The 20,211-nt window shown below is 43.6% G+C and overlaps 1 protein-coding gene across 2 annotated transcripts in view; it reads right to left on the bottom strand.

Moving 5' to 3' along the window:
* The window catches only part of STAM (signal transducing adaptor molecule), a 72,100-nt gene that overhangs the window by 15,912 nt on the left and 35,977 nt on the right, over positions 1-20,211 (bottom strand). For both annotated transcript variants that reach the window (XM_082257789.1, XM_082257790.1), the window contains exons 4-9: positions 16,444-16,539; positions 13,003-13,149; positions 12,046-12,136; positions 6,445-6,631; positions 1,105-1,199; positions 715-803 (exon numbers count right to left, since the gene is read on the bottom strand). In XM_082257789.1, the coding sequence (XP_082113915.1) occupies positions 715-803; positions 1,105-1,199; positions 6,445-6,631; positions 12,046-12,136; positions 13,003-13,149; positions 16,444-16,539 (705 nt within the window). The remainder of the gene's footprint in view (positions 1-714; positions 804-1,104; positions 1,200-6,444; positions 6,632-12,045; positions 12,137-13,002; positions 13,150-16,443; positions 16,540-20,211) is intronic.

Genomic DNA, 20,211 nt, shown 5'->3' with positions numbered 1-20,211 from the left:
CTGAGAAAATAACACTGCACTTTTTTGTACACTTCCTGGTACTCCTGTCCCTACAGTCTACTATCTATATTGCTGCAATTTTAAATTAAGGCCCTGCCGCCTCCAACTGACAGTCTCGGGCGATCTGGAGTAAATTTGGTGATGTCATTACTGTGCGGCTCATTGCTCTCCTTGCTGGAGGTTCTGACATGAGGAAGCAAAGCCCTGCCTCTACTAAAATGGTCGCCTCCACACAGACAGTGCAGAACAGGGCATAGTACATCAGTAATGGGGAAGAGATCAGCTGCAGGGAGAGAACAAACACTGATGACCAGTCACTTTGCCCTCCGTTTGCCTTTGTTGGACACTTTCAGAGTTCTGCTGCCCTAGAAGGGTGGGTATCTGAATTTGTCTAGAGTTCTGCTTTAAAGAAATCTGTACCAAAATTGAATATCTAGACAGCTCCTGAAAATGCTAGTTGCTTGACTATAAAATACTGATCTAGTAGCTTTGATACTTTGAGTAACTGACATAGAACACTTACATAAATCAGGAAAATTAGAGAGGACAAGAACCTGTAATCCAAAAGCTTGTTTTGCACCAATGACTCAAGGTATTGAAGCCATCGGATCAGCATGACAGATAGGAATGTAACATTTTTAGAAGGACGGCAGCAGTGGCAGCCTCCATATTTCCTTTGACTGGAGAAACACCACGTAACACAAAGACACATACCTCATCTATATAGACAGGCTCAGGCTCTGGTTCTATAGTCTCCACTTGAACTTCATCACTGAACTGAACCGTTTTCTTCTCAGTCTTAACTAGAATATATTAATAGTTATTTTTAAAAAGGAAAAAAAAAAAATAATAATCTGGAGCTCCTGAATAATAACAGTAATACTACTAACACTAGTACTGCTAACAAAATACATAAGCAGGGAAAACTAAAAGGAGCAACCAAAAAAAAAAAATCTTTTAGAATGACAAGGACCTTTACAAACAAGAACTTGATCAGAGAAGTCAGGGAGGCGACAGAGTGCAGAATACAATCCACACCTGACAAGAACAGATATTTTACTGCCAGCTTATAATGAGATTTGGAATAACGGAGATATTACTTACTCATCTCTGGTTCTTCTGTGAGGTCTGCTGTGACAAAGTTGGAGGGGAATAATCCAATCGCTTCGTTAGTCTCCCCTTTCCACCAGTTGGGGTCACTAAAATGAAATTGAGCTGTTTAAAAACAAAAATGTAATATTGGCAGCTACCACCAATAGGCTATTTCTTACTATATGGAGTAACACACACACACTCTGGGTTTAGTTGAGGCATTGTACCATGCGACATTCCGTATAGTTTGGATGTAGACTGAGGGCTTTACGGCCCCTTCCTGCTCACTCTCAATCTCTAGCCTATAACACACCCCTCTGTAGTCTTTCAGAGTCTGCAACTGACGTAACTTTCTTCATAGCTCTGATGGTGGGTAGGATGGAATACATCCTTATTAACATTCAGTCCCAACCAGTCACACCTACAGGAGGAGTCCAAACCGTCAAAGTCTTGCATTACAGATCACAGCATCATTCAAAAGGAAAGCCCTTTATACACAGCCTGTTCTAATAGCTCAATGTGCTGCTGCTGGACAGGATTGAATGGATCACGATTCGAATTCAACCCTGCCCAGTTAAATATGCAGACCAGCGTGAACAGGTAGAGTCCCAACCCTCATATCCCGCCCTCCCAGAGTCTTGCTCTCTGTGATCAAATTAATTTACATAAGAAGAAAACCCATTCATAATAACCTCCCATAGCCCTTCCTCTGTAGACTTGCAGTAGACCATTATTCTTTGGCATGCTGCAAGACAGGAATAACACATTTACACCTGTTTGCAGGCTGAAGAGTGATCTGCATTTGGACCCACCCACATCAACTCCCAGAACTGCTACAAGTTACTCACATAGTCCGCCCTGAAACTACAGAGGCTCAAAGCATGATGGGACATGTAGTATCAGGACTGGTAAAGGAAGGAAAAAGGAAGTCAGAGAACTTTGAAATTTAGCCAGGAGAAGGAGTGACATCAAAAACACACCAACGATGTGATACAGATAAGGTAAGGTAAGATACAGATGTGCATGCAAAGCAATTTCCTTTGACCGTGTTGGCCTGGGACACAGGGAAGGCAACACAATGTCTTTATTCAAATGAAAATCAGACAGCCTGATGAAGGGACGAAAAAACACTTAAGCACTGTGAACCACTTGTTAAGTGAACGACAGGATAACGCCGCCAATTCTGACACTCTGCGCACAGAGGTAAAAGCCACTAAAAAGGTGACCTTCTGGGACAGCGTAAGCAGGGGAATCTCCTGAAGAGTCTCAAAAAGTTGCTTTTGGAGGACCTAGAGCACCAAATAAAGGTCCCAAGGCGGCAACAGAGACCGCACTGGATGTGTCAAGTGCCTAACTCCCTGAAGAAAAGTACGCACCAGGGAGTATGTGGCCAAGGGCCATTGAAATAAGACCGCTAAGGCCGACACCTAACCCTTGATAGTACTCAAGGCCAGTTTTTGCTCAACCCCCTGTTGAAGGAAGGTCAAGATTCGAACCACTGAACAATAGAGAGGATGAACCCCAAGAGACTCACACCACGCAATGTACATCTTCCACGTACAATGGTAAATCTTCCTAGGAGTAGGTTTCACAGCTTTTAACAGCGTTGGAAACACCAACTCACGACTGTAAAGCAGGATGGAAGATCGGTCCTTGAGACAGCAGATCATCCCTGAGAGAAAAACTTCCAAGGAACGCCGGCGACCAGCCGCACCAGATGGGCGTACCAAACCCAGCGAGGTCAGTCCGGGGCCACTAAGATGACCGGAATTCCGTCTGCATTGATCCTACATAGAAGTCTTGGCAGAAGCATAAAATCAGACAATACAGACCCCATAGGTCCACCAGCGCATCTGGCGTCTGCTAGAGAATCCTGTGACGGAGCCGCAAACCTCTGCACCTTTCTGTTAAACCCGGAAGCCAAAAGATCCACCTCGGGGATATCCCACCGGAGACAACTGATGTAACACCTCCAGATGAAGGAACCACTCCCCTTGGTCCAACGCCTGCCGACTGAGGTAATCCGCCTGCCAGTTTTCCACCCTGGGAATGTATACGGCGGAAAGGGCTGGAACGGCTTAGAATGCCAGCTACCTCCAGAGCCGCCAGGACACTTCTTGTGCCCCCCTGACTGATATAAGCCACAGCCATGGCATTCTCCAATTGCACACGCACTGGACATCCCTGAAGACAATCCGTCCAATGTTCCAGGTAGTGTCTGATCGCTCTGAGTTACAAGACATTGATCAGTAATCTGGACTCTCCCAGTGTCCAGATCCCCTGAGCAAAATATCCGCCGAGGACACCTCCCCAACCAGACAGGCTGGCATCCATGGTGACCACTGTCCAATTCAAAGGGAGAAAGGATTTGCCCAGCCGAAGCACAAAGCCACCATATCAGGGACCAGCCTCCGCCTTCCTGTCAGCCAGATCCTTAAAGGTTGGGGACTCTTCAACCGGAATCATGGTTGCCTTGTTTAATCTGAAAACTGGTGGAACATCCCACTTCTTAAGAAGGGAAACCTCATAGGGGTATCGCCTAGCAACTCGCTTAGGAAACCCAAGGGGACGCTTTGGTCGTACCCACTCTTCAGTAACAATTCTGTCAAATTAGGAGGGGAAGGGCTCTAGATGGCTTGCGAGTGCCAAAGGAACGTGCGCCTCCGGCGCAGCTGCGTCCTCCAGCTTTAAGTCTCAAGCACAGATAACAATCAGCATCCACCAGCGCCTTTCAGAAGCAGAGGAATCATCCTCACTATGTAAGGATTCAGGGTGCGTGGTCACAGACCCAGAAGGTGACCCATGTCTGCGGCGGTCAAATCAGATTCAGGATCTGAGGAGACAGATCAGGCAGGGGAAGACAGGGAGCGCTTATGGCATCCTGCCACCCAAAAGCCACCTCCACCCGGGACACAAGGGAGTCCAGGACCGCCATCAGTGCATCGATGGATGGATGGGACCCGGAGGGCCCACAGCCCCAGAGAGGGGATCAGGTGGGGAGATGTGCTCCAAAGACTCCCATGAGTCACCAGGGGGACCCCACAAAAAAGTGTAAAACAACCCCCACCGTTCTGGTATCACCACCTGGTGGACAGCCACAGAGCACCAATCAATCCTCGGCAAAGAGGGAGAGGACCTCACCAGACTAACCACCCCACAGAAACCAGGCACCGCAGCCACCAGGAGAATGTGCACTGCATGCGCTTCGATCAGGAAATGAAAGGATCCAGGAGACAGCACCAGGGGATGGGGGGCTCACACCGCTGAATATCGCCACCCAGAGGGCTCCACTGTCATGACCACCACTATTTTTAATATCAAAACCACAAAATGGCCCCCCAGACTACACAAACATGACCGCCATGCATTGAGCACACAGGCTACAAGAGAATGGCAGCACCACAAGACCCAGGAGGGATCCCTAGGCTTCAAAGACAGGCCTAGGCAGGATGGGGGGCCCTGGCAGGAGCCCCCACCAGGTACAACCCCCCCCTGGCCGATCGTCTGGTCGCTGGCCATGCATCCCCCCCCCCCCCCCACTCTAGGAGGCAGACAAGACCACGCACCCAGCCCCAGCATAAGTGGAGGGGGGGGTAGGATGGGGGGGGGACAGATGAAGGGGGGGTGCCTGATGGGAAGGAGGGGAACCCAGGGGTCCAACTGTCTCAAGGAGGGGCCCATGTCCACCGCAAAACCCTCAGGGGGAGAGGGGGGGGGGGTGGGGACAGCCACTGACCACACCAGGAACCAGGCGGGCACCGCTCCAGACAAAACCTCCTCTCCATCGAAATGGGGGGCTGTCGGCCAGGAGGAACACTGCAACTCGGTACGAGACCCGGTCATATGTGATCTCGCGAGGTGTTTTAACTCACGGGCCAGCTCCTGTCTGGTGGAGGCTATGTTGCGGCTGACCTAGCCTAAAGCTGAGTTCTGTGCATGCTCGCTGGCCAGACTGGGGTGACCACTGGATCTAGATTATGCAGCCCGTCACTTGATTGTAGATCTCACAGGGAAAAAAAAACCAGGAGAAAAATAATTCTATCTAATCAGAAAAAAATATTGCCAGGACCAGAAATCCTGGGTCTCCTGGGAACTAGGTCCTTACTCCTGACTAGGCAGAAAAAAGACTGAGTACCTATAGCAGAGGGAGTATACCCCCTGGGACTGCCCATAGGCATAGCCAGACTTTATCTGCCTAGTGTTCTAAGGGGCAGTAAAACCCAATGTTTAAGAAGATCAATGTCCGTCAATGAACAAAAGAGAAACTCATTTTTTGGAGCATACTGTTGAGACCCTCAGTGTCGGACACCAAGATTACTTCAGGTAATGCCTCTAGCTCTAAACTAAAATCACTTGACTCATCCCTATTAAGAACAAGATTTCAGCCAACTAGAATAGACTAGGGGGCTATTCGCAATGAAAAGGCTGTGCCTGTCCTATGCTCAGTGTTGGGTCAGAGGCCCCCTCTCCTACATATCAATTACTGAGCATCAGTCTACAAGAGCTGGGAAACCTCAATAGTGAATCACTTTTTATACATTGCATGAAAAGCCCATTAACTTGACTCTGTAGGACTATGCTATCTGTTACCCAAAACCTTTGTAAAAGAAAGACCCTTTTAATTGATAACTGTGCAGAAGTCTCCAAATTATGCTCTCTCTTTTTTTTTTTTTAAATCCGGATAGTGGTTTATGTAGGATTTGGAGCTGTGGAAAAAACACACACACACACACAGATCAGGTAGAAAAGGTTTCAGTCATGGGTTAAGCGAAGGGTCTCAGTACAACTCTGGTGTTTTGAGTCTGCAAAAGTAAAATCAGCATATGAAAACTCATTCCACAACAAGCACAGTGAGAGAGTGAGTGAGAGCGAGGAGGAGAATGTCAGTACAACATCCCACAGAGCAGCACAGTACCCAGCCAACAGAAAGCCCTTCCTGGAGCAAACCATCCGTCTGATATAATCCAGTCTATGAATAAGAGGAAGGCTGTCATGCAGCGGGAAGTCACATAGCACACTGATGAATAATCAGAAGGTCACAACCTATTGTGTATAAACATTTCTACAATTCCTGACCTATTCTCAGTGCAATGTTACTCACGACAAGTGAATTGGGAGGTTCAGAGTTTAATGAGTGATTGGAGGCTTGGTGCTTTTATAAATGTTTTCACCCAAATTGGGCTGAAACCAAATCTCTGGGGGATCACCTGCAAACACCGCTGTCCAAGGTTCACTGGGGAGGGCATAGTGATTGAACAGGATACGTAGAAATTCAACATTAAATATAATGCCACTTGCTGGCCATAAATGGAATACCAGCCCAGCTACAGTTAGGTCTCAAAAAGCATTTACCTGTCATCCAACACAGTAACAATTTCTCCTGCCTTAAATGTCAATTCGTTGTCCTCTACAGCTTCAAAATCATAGATGGCTCGCACTTTTCTTCCTTCTGATTTGTGATTTGTCAGGAAGCTTGTACTTGGGTAGAGAGCAGACACTGTGCTTTGCTGCTTCTGTTCTTTTAGTGACAATTCAATGGCTGGGAAAAAAAAAAAACATATGATAGTTTGAAGAGCTCACTTCAGCACTAAACAGGCTATGAACACAGTGCCAAATTTTGTCTGTCCAGTGCCGTCACGTTGGTGTCAAATACATAGATCTACATTATATTGTTGAAAGTAATGAGTAACCAACCATCTTCTCTATTATGCTAAACAGAAACAAAAGTTTGCATTTTGCCAATTTTGAATAGCTTTTATCAAGGTACATTTGCTAACAGCAATTATTAAACCTGTGTGTATACCCATGAAGTAACTTTCAATATGTTGCTTCGCATCTACCCTGTAAGATTTATTGCTGCTTATTTTTACTTTTTCGGTTATGCACCTTCCAAACCTGCCAAGTTTTCCAGAGCAACAATGCTCACCCAAATCGAGAGGTGGCGTTGTAAAGCGGCCATGCACATTTCTCCTACGAGGCTTCCGAGAATGCTCTCCTAATGCAGTAGTGGTGCGGTCATTCTACTGTGTGCTTTTTGGCATTGTGGCTTCAGGTCACCGTGCCTGCAAATCTTTTTGAATAATAGGAAAAGGAAGGAGAGAGTAGAACGGGTCCACTGACGTCGCTGAGAAAGTGCCGTTTAACCACTTGCCCTCTGGAAGATTTACTCCCCTTCATGACTAGGCCATCCTTTTGCGATACGGCACTGTTACTTTAACTGACAATTGCGTGGTCGTGCGATGCTGTACTCAAAATGTCATTTTTTTTCCCCCACAAATAGAGCTTTCATTTGGTGGTATTTAATCACCTCTGTGGTTTTTATTTTTTGCGCTATAAACAAAAACAAAAAAAGGAGCGACAAGTTTGATAAAAAAAAAAAAAATATATGTAAAAACTGGGTTTGTATAACCAGGTAGGGTGGGAAAATAGGAGAGGGAGGGGGAAAGGGGGGGAGAGAAGAATTGGGGTGTGTCAACCAATCCTGGATTTGGGGATTTGAATGTGCCCAAACAAACCAACGAAATAAGTTAAAAGGAGTTATTTCATATTTTTTTCAAAATACAAAAATTCAAAATAAATCAAATTTGATCCACAGTTAGAACATATGGTCCATTCTTAGGTCATGCGACGCATTCTATGCATATATGGTTATACCTTTAGGATTGTGTTCTTTTTATACAAACCTTTTTGTATTTTCAAATAAATATGGAATAACTCCTTTTAACTTGTTTCATTGTTTATGATTGGGCACATTTAAATCCCCTTATCCAGGATTGGTTGACACACCCCAAATTCCTCCCTCTTCCCCCTCCCTCTCCCCTATTTTCCCAACATACCTGGTTATATAAATCTAGTTTTTACATTTATTTTTAGGGGACAGTGCCAGAATTTCACAGACAGTTTTTCTCTCCATTAAATTTTTAATTTTGAAAACAAAACAAAAAAAAAAAAACAACATCTATATTTAATTTTCGGCTATAAAACGCATCCAATAAAGAAAATTAAAAAAAAAAAAAAAAAAAAAAAGAAGAAAAAGAAAATGGGATTTTTGTCTTACCGTGAAATCCATTTCTCTGATGTTCATTGATGGACATAGCTCTGCATCGGCTTGGGACACAGGGAGGGCAACACAATGTCTTCATTCAGATGAAAGTCAGAAATGACCTTCGGAAGGAACAATGGACATGGACACAGAACTACCTTATCCCTGTGAACCACCAGGTAAGGTGAACGACAAGACAATGCCGCCAGCTCAGATACCTTGTGCGCTGAAGTAATGGTCACCAAGAAGGCCACCTTCTAGAGACAACGTAAGTAGGGGAATCTCCCGAAAATTTTCAAAGGGAGGCTTTTGGATAATGGACACCACCAAATTGAGGTCCCACTGCGCCAATGGAGACCGCACTGGAGGTACCAAGTGTCCCACGCTTTGGAGAAAAGTACACACCAAGGAGTGTAAGGCCAACGGGTGTTGAAAGAAAACCACCAAGGCTGAGACCACCATGATGGTACTCAATGCCAGACGCTGCACAACCCCTCGTTGGAGGAAAGCCAAGATCCGAGCCACCGAAAAGGAACCAGGGTGAACCCGGAGGGATACACACCACGCAATGTACCTCTTCCACGTACGCTAGTACATTTTCCTAGATGTACGTTTTCTAGCTTTTACCAGCATAGGAATCACCGAGTCAGACAAACCTCTGTTCTTCAGCACCTGGCTTTCAACAGCCAAGCCGTCAAAGTCAGCGACTGGGAAGCAGGATGGAAGATTGGCCCTTGGGACAGCAGATCTTCCCTGAGAGGGAGTCCCCAAGGAGCATCGGCGACCAGCTGTACCAGATCGGCGAACAAAGACCGGCGTACCAAGGCCGGTGAGGCAAGTCTGGAGCCACTAGGATGACCAGAATCTCTTCTGCCTCGATCCTGCGTAGTAGTCTTGGCAGAAGCTGGAGAGGAGGAAAGGCATAAAATCAGAAGATACTGACTCCAAGGAACCACTAAAGCGTCTGTAGCGACAGCTTGAGGATCCCGAGACCGTGCCACAAACCACTGAACCTTCCTGTTGAGGCGAGAGGCCAACAGATCCACCTTGGAGAGTACCCCACTGGAGACACAACTGATGAAACACCTCAGGATGAAGAGACCATTCTCCCTGGTCTAACGCCTGTTGACAGAGATAGTCCACTTGCCAATTTTCCACCCCTGGAATGTGCACAGCAGAGAGGGTTGAACTAATTTTTCTGCCCACTTTAGAATGCCGGCTACTTCCCGAGCTGCCAGGACACTTCTTGTGCCCCCTTGATGATAGATATAGGCCACAGCCATGGTATTGTCCAATTGAATCCGCACCAGACACCCCTGGAGACAACGTGTCCAATAATCCAGACAAAGTCTGATCACTCAGAGCTCCAGTACATTGATGGGTAGTCTGGACTCTTCCCGAGACCAGACCTCATGAGCACAATCTGTGCCGAGGACGCCTCCCCACCCAGACAGGTACATGCAAGTCCGAAGAGACGACCGTCTGCTGGTTAGCAAAAGCCGAATTGTAACTTTTGAAGTTTCTCCAGAGGAAGAAATACTCTGGCTGAGGATGAGTCCAGAGTCAGACCCAGATAGACTAGGCTAGTGGATGGAACCAGGGCAGACTTCCGAAGAATCAGAATCCAACCGAACTCCTCAGCGTTGCAGCGTAATCTCCTAGTTGTCCAACAAGGCGGACGAAGACTCTGCTCATAAAAGAAGATCGCCCAGTTACCCCAGTACTGCGATCCCCCGCTAACACATTAATGCTAAAACCGGGGGCCAACACTTTTGTGAAGACCCGAGGAGGGCAAGCGAGACCAAAAGGGTAATGCCACGACGGGGGGGGCGATAAGGATCTATATTATCTAGTTTGTCGCTCAGTCCAGCACTTGATTGTAGCTCTCACAGGAACAAAATAATAAAAGGAGGAAATTATTCCATGTAAAAAGAAAAAAATTGCCAGGACCAGAGATCCCAGCAAGGAACTAGGTCCATACTCCGGACTAGGCAGAAAAAAAACTGAATACCTATAACAGAAAGTGGGAGTATACCCCCAGGGACTGCTCCATAGGTGTTTTTAAGCCTTTTCTCTTCATAGTGCCCTACTCCTGTAGGGGGGCAGTATAACCTACGGTCAAGAAGATGAAGAGCTGTGTCCGTCAATGAACAAAAGAGAAAAATCAAATGTATTCATCAATGTAGGCCAATATGTATTCTGCTAAATATTTTTGGTGAAAAAAAAAAAAAGATCCCAATAAGCATATAGTGATTGGTTTGTGCAAAAGGTATAGGGTCTAAAAACTATGGGATAGATTTATTATATTGGTTTTATTTTGTTTTTACTAGTAATGGCAGCAATCAACAACTTCTAGTGGGACTGTGAGAATGCGGCGGATAAATTGGACACTGACACTTTTTGGGGAGCAGTGACACTAATATAGAGATCAGTGCTAAAAAAAATAAAATAAATAAATAACCACTATCACTGTACTAATGACACTGGCTAAAAAGGGGATAACATCAGGGGCAATCAAAGGGTTAAATGTGTTCCTAGCCAGTGCTTTTACTAAGGGAAGGCATAGATCTATGTCCCTGCTTTGCAAGAAAACAGGATCCATGCCTTCCCCTACTGACAGAATGGGAATATGCCTGTGTAATGAATAATCAGCAGGTGCTGGCAGACATCGAATTGTCGGATCACGTAGCTGTGCCACTTTGCTGCCTTACATCTAACTTTTACAGTCGGAAAGTGGTTAAAACACCATGCAGCTCCAGGTAGCATACACACACAGATACTGAACACTAACAAAAAAAAACATAACTGTCAAAAGCAAAAAATTTCAGGATTGCTTTGCCCACGTTTTTTTTTTTTTTTTTTTTAAAGATTTTATAGTACAGGTTTACATCTGCTTTAAAAACTTTTTGCAATGGTTTGTAAAGGTGCATAGACAGGTGTATATATAGGTACATACCTTTATTGCCAATTCAAACATGATTTTAGGGTGAAAAAGGAGGGAGAATGTTATGGTGAACTTGTGCATTATTGCCCAATATCAGCATAGTAACAGGCTATCTGCACTAAATGAAGCATAAGGAACATGTACCTATAAGTGTGTGTTTGTGAGAGAGTGTGACAGCTGCAGTGCTGTGAATGGAGCTCAGCTGCACTGAGGACGGAGTGTCTGAATTGACATGTCAGTGCTCCTCCTCATGTGACACTTGCTACAAATTCATGTACCCATACAGACAATCCATCCTCAGTGCAGCTTAAGTCCGTTTCCACCAATGAAGCTGTCACACAGACATGTTGCTTACAATTCATTTAGTGGGGATAACCTTTTACTTTGCCGATATTGGTTCACTCCAACAGCCCCACTGCTCTTATCCACTGCTGGTCTGCCTAATACATTAATACATAAGGATTTTGGGTGTGGGGGAACCAACACCCACCACCAGTGGTGATGGAATGGGGGGGGGGGGAGCATTTGTGGTACATCCACTGACACCAATGTTACAATTACTGCCACTGATTAAGTTCAGTGTTATTATTACACTCACCGACACCAATGTTGAGGGCAATATTGGGTTCACTGACACCAATGTTGGAGTCGTTATTACTGCCACTGACATCAATGTTGATTGTTATTATTGTTTGCACTCATTGACACCAATGCTGGGAGTTATTGCAGCCACTGACAGCCATGCTAAGGGGTATTATTGCAGCCACTAACACCCATCTTTTACAGTAAACATTGCAATATGCTGCAAAATGTTTCAGCAGGAGTGGAATTTGGGGCGTTGGGATGCGTTATAATCCATTCATTTTGACGCAATGCACATCAAGGCACAAAATGTGCCACTACTGTGCAGCCCTCTGAAAGTGTCAGGTTTCTAAAGTTTTCAAAGCTTACCACTACTGATATATACCTTTGGCGAGGTCTTCTTCCTCTTTCTTTGTAGCCACTGTACCTGGGTCCTTCGTCACTAGAGCAGGGCTGGCTTTAGCCTGTTCTGCTGCCTTCAAAAAAGAGAAGACACATTTTTTTTCACAAAGAGGAATAATTTGACCAAATAGGCAAAGTTTAATTCTGAAGAAACCCAACCCTTGTTCATACCCACTATAAGTGAAGTTGTATAGTGCCAATCAAACGTATGCAAATGAAGCAGACGGGCTCAGTGCATTTACCTCCAGGGTCAGCACCATTCCTGGAGCTGTACCAGACCAATAGCAGCATGAAATAGACCGTTCTAAAATTTGCTAACATCCAGCTGTAATTTTTCAGCCATCTTTCAGGCAGGGAAGCGAATTGAGTTAGATTAGTCTTGGTTTGCTTTATACTTGCATGTTACTAAATTTTGAGTGGTCAAGTGAGGCTGTGTTCTAACCTAAAGCCTGGTACACACGGGCTGACTTTTGGTCCTTGTGTACAGCTGTCTAACGAAAGCAGGTCTAACAATCCACTTCTATTGAACAGGCATGCTGAGAAACCAGCATTCAATCAGCTCTTACAGCCAATGGCTGCGAGCGCTGATCAGTGTATTCCCAGTCCAAATATAATAGAAGAGTGGGAGAGATCCCTGCATTAACATCGCTTGTCTTGATACGTAATCTGTGTCTTCTTACCCTTCAACCTCCAGGTTGAACAGAAAATGAACAGTATTGTGTGTAACCAGTTTAAAAATATTTGTATAATACAGCACAAAAGGCTTGGGAATACCAGAGTGCCTTAATGATTGGCCAGGAGGCATCTACAGTGTTGAATTCAGACATATTTATTGATCAGTGATGAACAGTCAAAATACCGTGAGGTAATAGGGTTACCCAAAGTCTAATTTTACTTCACTTTTGATGACAAAATGTGCACTTTGACTTCACTTCCATACCTGGGATCCAATAGCCGGAAAGGTGACCCCTTGTTCCTTGAGGTTTTTGATCATAGCAGAAATTAGACTAAGCTGTGGGTCGTTCTTGAACTCGTCAGCCCATTCTACCATTAGTGCTTTTAACTTTTCACAGACTTTAGGGTGCCCCTGTAGAAGACAGCAGAGATTGCCAATTATATTCAAAAGAAAGAGACTACTGCAGTTTGTTATGTAGGAGAACTGGCCTCATCTGAATAAAAGTAATTTAAAGCACACCAGCAATAAACAAAAACTGAGAAAGAGGAGGATAGGTCAGGCTATGGAAAGTCAGATTCACGAGAGAGAGAGAGAGAGAAAGAAGGAGAGAGAGAGAGAGAAAGAAGGAGAGAGAGAGAGAGAAAGAAGGAGAGAGAGAAAAAGAGAAAAAAAGAAAGAGAGAGAAAAAGAGAGAGAGAGAGAGAGAGAGAGAGAGACCATTCATCTTCCACAGAGAACATACAACACGTTTGGACTGTAAGGTTCTCTCAGCCCATTAAATCACTGCAGGATTCCTTCAAAGTGCTATAGGCGATAAAATACTGCAATCCGCTCAGCAGTAAAAACCTGCAGGAAATATGAAGGGCAGAAAACCGCCTAAAGCAGTGCAAAATTTACAATAAATGCAAAATGTTCAGTTCTTCAAGCTTTCTGGCACGATATTGTATGTGTATAATAGATTAAGGTGTGTCTGAAAGTAATTTAGAAAATTCAAAAAATTAACACCACAGTACCAACGTCCCTAGATTACATTTTGAATGGGGCATATCTCTGAAATTACTGAGTTCTAGCCTAGGCGAGATGGATGAGGGCTTGGAAAACCAAAGAGTGGGACTTTAGCGGTACCAGTAAACATTACTAGGTAAATATAACAGTGCAGCACCCTCTGTGCACTGTGGACTAGAACAGGATTGTTCACTTGAGTAGCCACTTGCATATAATCTATATATGGTCTTGGTTACACGGTTATATTTACCTATATGACTTAGCCTACCAATTATATCTGTTTTTTGGTTTTGATTTTTGTTCTCTGTTCTTTGTATCTTTTATATCACTATGCTAAGTGGATTATTTTATATGTTAAAATGAATAAAGTTCTAATATTTTTTATCTTTTTGTGAATATCTAATGTTTACTGGTACCGCTAAAGTCCCACTCTTTGGTTTTCCAAGCCCTCATCCATCTCGCCTAGGCTAGAACTCAGTAATTTCAGAGATATGCCCCATTTAAAATGTAATCTAGGGACGTTGGTACTGTGGTGTTAATTTTTAGAATTTTCTAAATTACTTTCAGACACACCTTAATCTATTATATATATATATATATATATATATATATATATATATCTATCACACACACACACACATATATATATATATATATATATATATATATATATATATATATATATATATATATATATATATATATATATATATATATATATATATATATATATATATATATACATATACTGACACTTTTTTATTATTAACTATTTGCAATAAAGCTGTGACTAGGGTTACCCCCCCCCCCCCTCCTCTGTCATGGATTACTCCTGGGTACTGCTGGCTAGTGGGTACTGCTGTGGGTACTGTTGGCGAAGTGTGAGGAAAGAGCAGAGCCGATGCTTCCTGTATCTCTCCTCCCACAGGCGGAGTGCATTTGATATCACTCCGCCTGTGACAGAATGGAGCCGGAACTACACAGGAAGCATCGGCTCCATTCTGTCAGCTGAGCTTTGACACAGACAGCCACGATATCACCCATGTGTCAGCAAGACATCCCAAGTCTCTGGCATGCGGGCTGCAGCTGTCTGTGTCATAGACACATAACACTGAGAATCGTAAACATTCTGGATCGAGATCACGATTCCTATACGATTAATCGTGCAGCTCTTCATATATATATATATATATATATATATATATATATATATATATATATATATATATATATATACATACATATATACATATACACACACACACACACACACACACATATATACATACATACATACATACATACACACACACACACACACACACACACACACACACATATACACATATACATACATACATACATACAGAAAAAGGCACCTGCAGCCACTAGGAGAATCTGCACTATACAAGCAGCGATCAGGAAGTAAAAATGATCCAGGAGTCAGCAACAGGGGATGAGGAGGGGCTCCCCCCAGCGAAATCGCCGCTCACAGGGCTCCATTGTCATGGCTGCCGGACTACAAAAACATGGCCACCATGTATAGAAACACACAGGCTACGACAAAATGGCAGCCCCGCACACCACTACGAGGCTTACAGGGACCCAGGAGGGAGACCGGGCCTCAAGGACAGATCCAGGCAGGACGGGGGGCCCTGGCAGGAGCCCCCAGCAGGTACAACCCCCCCTTCACCCCCATTCAATCGTCTGTGCGTGCTTGCTGGCCAGACTGGGGTGACCAATGGATCTACATTATCCAGCCCATCGCTCAGTCTGGCAGTTAATTGTAGATCTCACAGTAAAAATCCAGGAGGAAAAACTTTTCCATTTAAAAAATATTGCCAGGACCAAAAATCCCAGCTAGAAACTAGGTCCTTACTCCTGAATAGGCAGAAAGAAAAAAAAAAAAAAAAACGAGATAGAGAGATAGAGAGAGAGATTATGAATATCAGGAACTGTGTCCGCCAATGAACAAAAGAAATGGCGACGGTCTTTAATGAAGATACCCAACTGGAATGAAACACTGTCCTCCATAAACATGCCTCTTCTCCACTAGATGCCTGTCACAGAGGTAAACTGTGCTGTTACGGATACGTGTCTTTTTTTTTTTTTTTCAAAACTCAGTCAAATCCACTGGCTAGAATTCACTGCATCTTCTCTATGCTGGGAGGAAAGATGGTGGAATCACCACTACACTCACCTGATCTCTGGCAGTGTCCAGCGCTATTCAACCCACCTCCTGTGAGCCCAGAGTGTCAACATTCCACCCCTCCCCCAGGTGAATGCTGCAGCACCAAGTTGTTATGGGGTGCCACTGTCCACAGTCAGTTTTTTTTTTTTTTTTTTTGCTGGATTGCTCTAATGGGGTGGGGGGGCAGGAAAGGGGCAGATGCATTTTCATGTGTTGAGCCACATTGTGTTAGGCATCCCATTCAAAACAAATGGTCTGTCAAAGTTACCCAACGTGAAAAAGAATAACACGACACACAGCATATGTGCACTGTAACACAGATTTGTTGACAAGTAAATAACTTTGCATTGCAATCCACATTTAACAACATAGCAATGCATGCATTAGAACTCACGTTATGGTGAGAACAAGCCCATAAATATTTACAAGAAAAAAAAAAAAAAAATTCCATAAGAACAAATGAAAAAACACATGAATGTAAACTCAAAAAGCCTGTGGCAGACAATTACCTTATTTAATACACTGCTAACTTCGCTTGCAAAGTCTCTTGAACACACTTCTAAGTGAAAGATCTTCCCACAGTTGGACACGCAGGCTCCTAGTAGCTAGAACACAAAATGGGATTTGGTTACACACACCTTAAATATCTATAAAGGCGCACACTATGTTGAGCAATCTGAACACACAGCATACTGTACATTACCACTTCCGCACCGCATGCCGCATATATACTGTGGCAGGGCGGCCTGGCTGTGCAAAATCACGTACATGTACGTGATTTTGTTCATGAGATTTCGGCGCCGCGCGACGCTCCCACTTTGATTCGACACAGCGGGAGCCAATCAGCAGGTTCGGCGGCTGCTGGTACCCACTGAACATTCGACGGAATGACAGAACGGCGGTCTGCCTATTTAAACAAGGCAGACCACTGTTCTGTCAGGGAGGAAAAGAGATCCTGTGTTTTTAGCTAAGCTGAAACACAGAGCTCTCTTTTCCTCCAGTGCATCCACTCCCCCCACAGTTAGAAAGCACTCCATAGGAGCACACTTAACCCCTTGAGCACCCCTGGTGTTAGCCCCTTCCCTGCCAGTGTAATTTATACAGTAACAGTGCATTTATTTTTTAGCACTGATCACTGTATGGTGTCAATGGTCCCCAAAAAGTGTCACTTCGTGTCAGATCTGTCTGCCGCAATGTCGCAGTCCTGCTTAAAAAAAAAAAAAAAAAAAAAAAAAAAAAAAAAAAAAAAAAAAAAAAAATCGCTGATCACCGCCATTATTAGAAAAAATATAAAAGTCCATAAATGTATTCCATAGATTATAGACGCTATAACTTTTGCGCAAACCAATCAATATACACTTATTAGGATTTTTTTTTTTACCAAAATTATGTAGCAGAATACATATTGGCATAAATTGATGAAAAAATTACGATTTTTAAAAATGTTTTATTGGGTATGTTTTATAGCAGAAAGTAAAAAACACCTTTGGGATGAATTAGAGTGGAGACTGCGAGGCCTTCTCGTCCAACATCTGTGCCTGACCTCACAAATGCGCTTCTGCAAGACTGGTCAAACATTCCCATAGACACACTCCTAAACCTTGTGGACAGCCTTCCCAGAAGAGTTGAAGTGGTTATAGCAGTAAAGGGTGGGCCAACTCAATTTTGAACCCTACAGACTAAGGCTGGCCATACACTATACATTTTTCTTATTCAATTTCCTTGAGATTTACCGTCAACTATGTAGTGCAAGGGCCTGCCTGATTGCATACAAATTGAAAGTGTTTACGTTTGACCTCATATTATATCGTTTTGGTAAATCTAAAGGAAAGTTGAACAAGAAAATTGTATAGTGTATGGCCAGCCTAAGACTGGGATGTCATTAAAGTTCATGAGTGTGTAAAGGCAGGCGTCCCAATACTTTTGGCAGTATAGTGTAAATGTTCATTCAAGCCAGACCGGTTATTGAATGCACAAAAAAAAAAAAAAAAAAAATCCCACTTTTCATACATTTTTGTTGATCATGTGTATGGGCCATTAGACAACTAAGACAGGTCTAAACCTTAACCACTTTACCACCAAAGGATTTTTCTGCTTTACGTCCAGGCCACTTTTTGCGATTCGGCACTGTGCGACTTTAACTGACAATTGCGCGGTCATGCAACGCCGTACCCAAACGAAATTTACGTTCTTTTTTCCCCACAAACAGAGCTTTCTTTTGGTGGTATTTGATCACCTCTGCGCTTTTCATTTTTTGCGATATTAATAAAAAAACGCGACAATTTTGAAAAAACAACAATATTTTTCTACTTTGACAGTTAAAAAATATCCAATATATTCAATTTTTGTCATATATTTAGGCCAAAATGCATTTAGCTACATGTCTTAGACAAAAAAATTCTCAATGAGCGTATTTTTAACCGCTTTAAGACCGGTAGATTTTACCCCCTTCCTGACCAGGCCATATTTTGTGATTCGGCACTGCGTTATTTAAACGGACAATTGCGCGGTCGTGCGATGCTGTATCCAAATTAAATTGATGTCCTTTTTTCCCCACAAATAGAGCTTTCTTTTGGTGTTATTTGATCACCTGTGCAATTTTTACTTTTTGTGATATATACAAAAAAAAAGAGCGACAATTTTGAAAAAATAATATTTTCATTTTTTTAATATGAAATTCCCCCCCCAAAAAAATGTAAAAATCAAAATTATTTAACTTTTTTTGCCAATTTGTTTTCTGCTACATATTTTTGGTAAAAAAAAAAAAAAAAAAAAAAAAAAAAATCGCAAAAGTTATTGCAGCTACTAACTACCGGAAATTTAGGTTATGTAATTTTTATTGTTTTTTTTTTTTTTAACTAGTAATGGTGGCGATCTGCATTTTTTTTTGCGGGACTGCGACATTGCGGCGGACAGATCGGACCCTTGACTGACATTTTTTACACTTTTGGGGTTACCAGTGACATTACTACAGTAATCAGTGCTATAAATATGCACTGTTACTGTAAAAATGACACTGGCAGAGAAGGGGTTAATTTTTATTGGTGATCAAGGGGTTAATGTATGCCTGGTGCTTACTGACGTGTGTGGGGGGAGGGGGATGTGTGACACAGGGACAGATCGCAGGTTCAGCTATGCTGAATCCTGCAATCTGACCCTGCCTGTCACTTAGGAGATCCGCCCGCTTTGTTTACACAAGCGGGCGGATCTCCACACTAGATCCCCGACGATCGGGGAGAAGCGACGGTGATCACCGCCGCTCCTCCCCTGGCCCGACTCCCGCTGTGACTGAATACAGCGGCAGCGAGCCTCCGGCGGCACGCGTGCGCCGCCCACGAGGTGACGAGTCCAGCGACGTAGGTCTACGTCGCTGGACGGGATCGTGCCGCATTGCCGCAGTAGTGTCAATGTGGGCAGTCGTAAAGTGGTTAAAGTAGAACTAAAAGGCAACAATTTTTATTTTATTTTATTTGAATAGTGGGGAGGTGCATTAGGACACCTGTCAGTTTTTATTGCTGTCTGTACCCCCATTAGGAGAATCACCCTCTCTATTTGTCCTGTTTGCATTTATCACTGAAAGTAAACGAAAATGGGTTGTTCCAAGAAAAATAATGGAAATAATAAAATGTCGGCACTGGTTTGGGTGACCTGGAGGTCCCCAAGGAATTAATTAGTAGAGATTTCCTCTAACTTCCTGGTTGGTTATGGGACAGGAAGTGAAGGGAGATCTACGCAATGGGACACCGATAGTGGAAAAAAAAAAAAAAAAAAAATTCTGAAAAGAGTTATAACTAGAGTTGAGCGGACACCTGGATGTCCGTGTTCGGCGGGTTCGGCCGAACTTTAAAAAAAAGTCCGGGTCCGTGTCCCGGACTTTTGCCGAACTTTTTCCGGACACCGAACCCCATTGAAGTCAATGGGGACCCGAACTTTCAGGCACTAAAATGGCTCTAAAACACCAAAGGAAAGGGCTAGAGTGCTGCAAATGGCAGCAAAACGCAATTAAGAGCATGGCAAGTGCTCTGCAAACAAATGTGGATAGGGAAATAACTTAAAACAACAAAAAAAAAAAAAACAGAAAAATAAAACAATGTTCTTCATCTCTGAAGGACGAGGCCCATATGGAGTAGGAGGGAGGTTGAGGTGGTGGTGGATGTGGCGGTGTCATAGGCGTGCGCACAGGGTGTGCCGGGTGTACCTGGGCACACCCTAATCACCTAGGGCACATTAGCATTATCGCTCTGTTTGCCAGTGAGGAGATGGGAAAGATCTCCCTC

The sequence above is a fragment of the Pelophylax lessonae genome (assembly GCF_965119305.1).
Source record: "Pelophylax lessonae genome assembly, chromosome: 5".
Lineage (NCBI taxonomy): Eukaryota > Metazoa > Chordata > Amphibia > Anura > Ranidae > Pelophylax > Pelophylax lessonae.
This window is presented reverse-complemented; position numbering and strand designations above follow the sequence as displayed.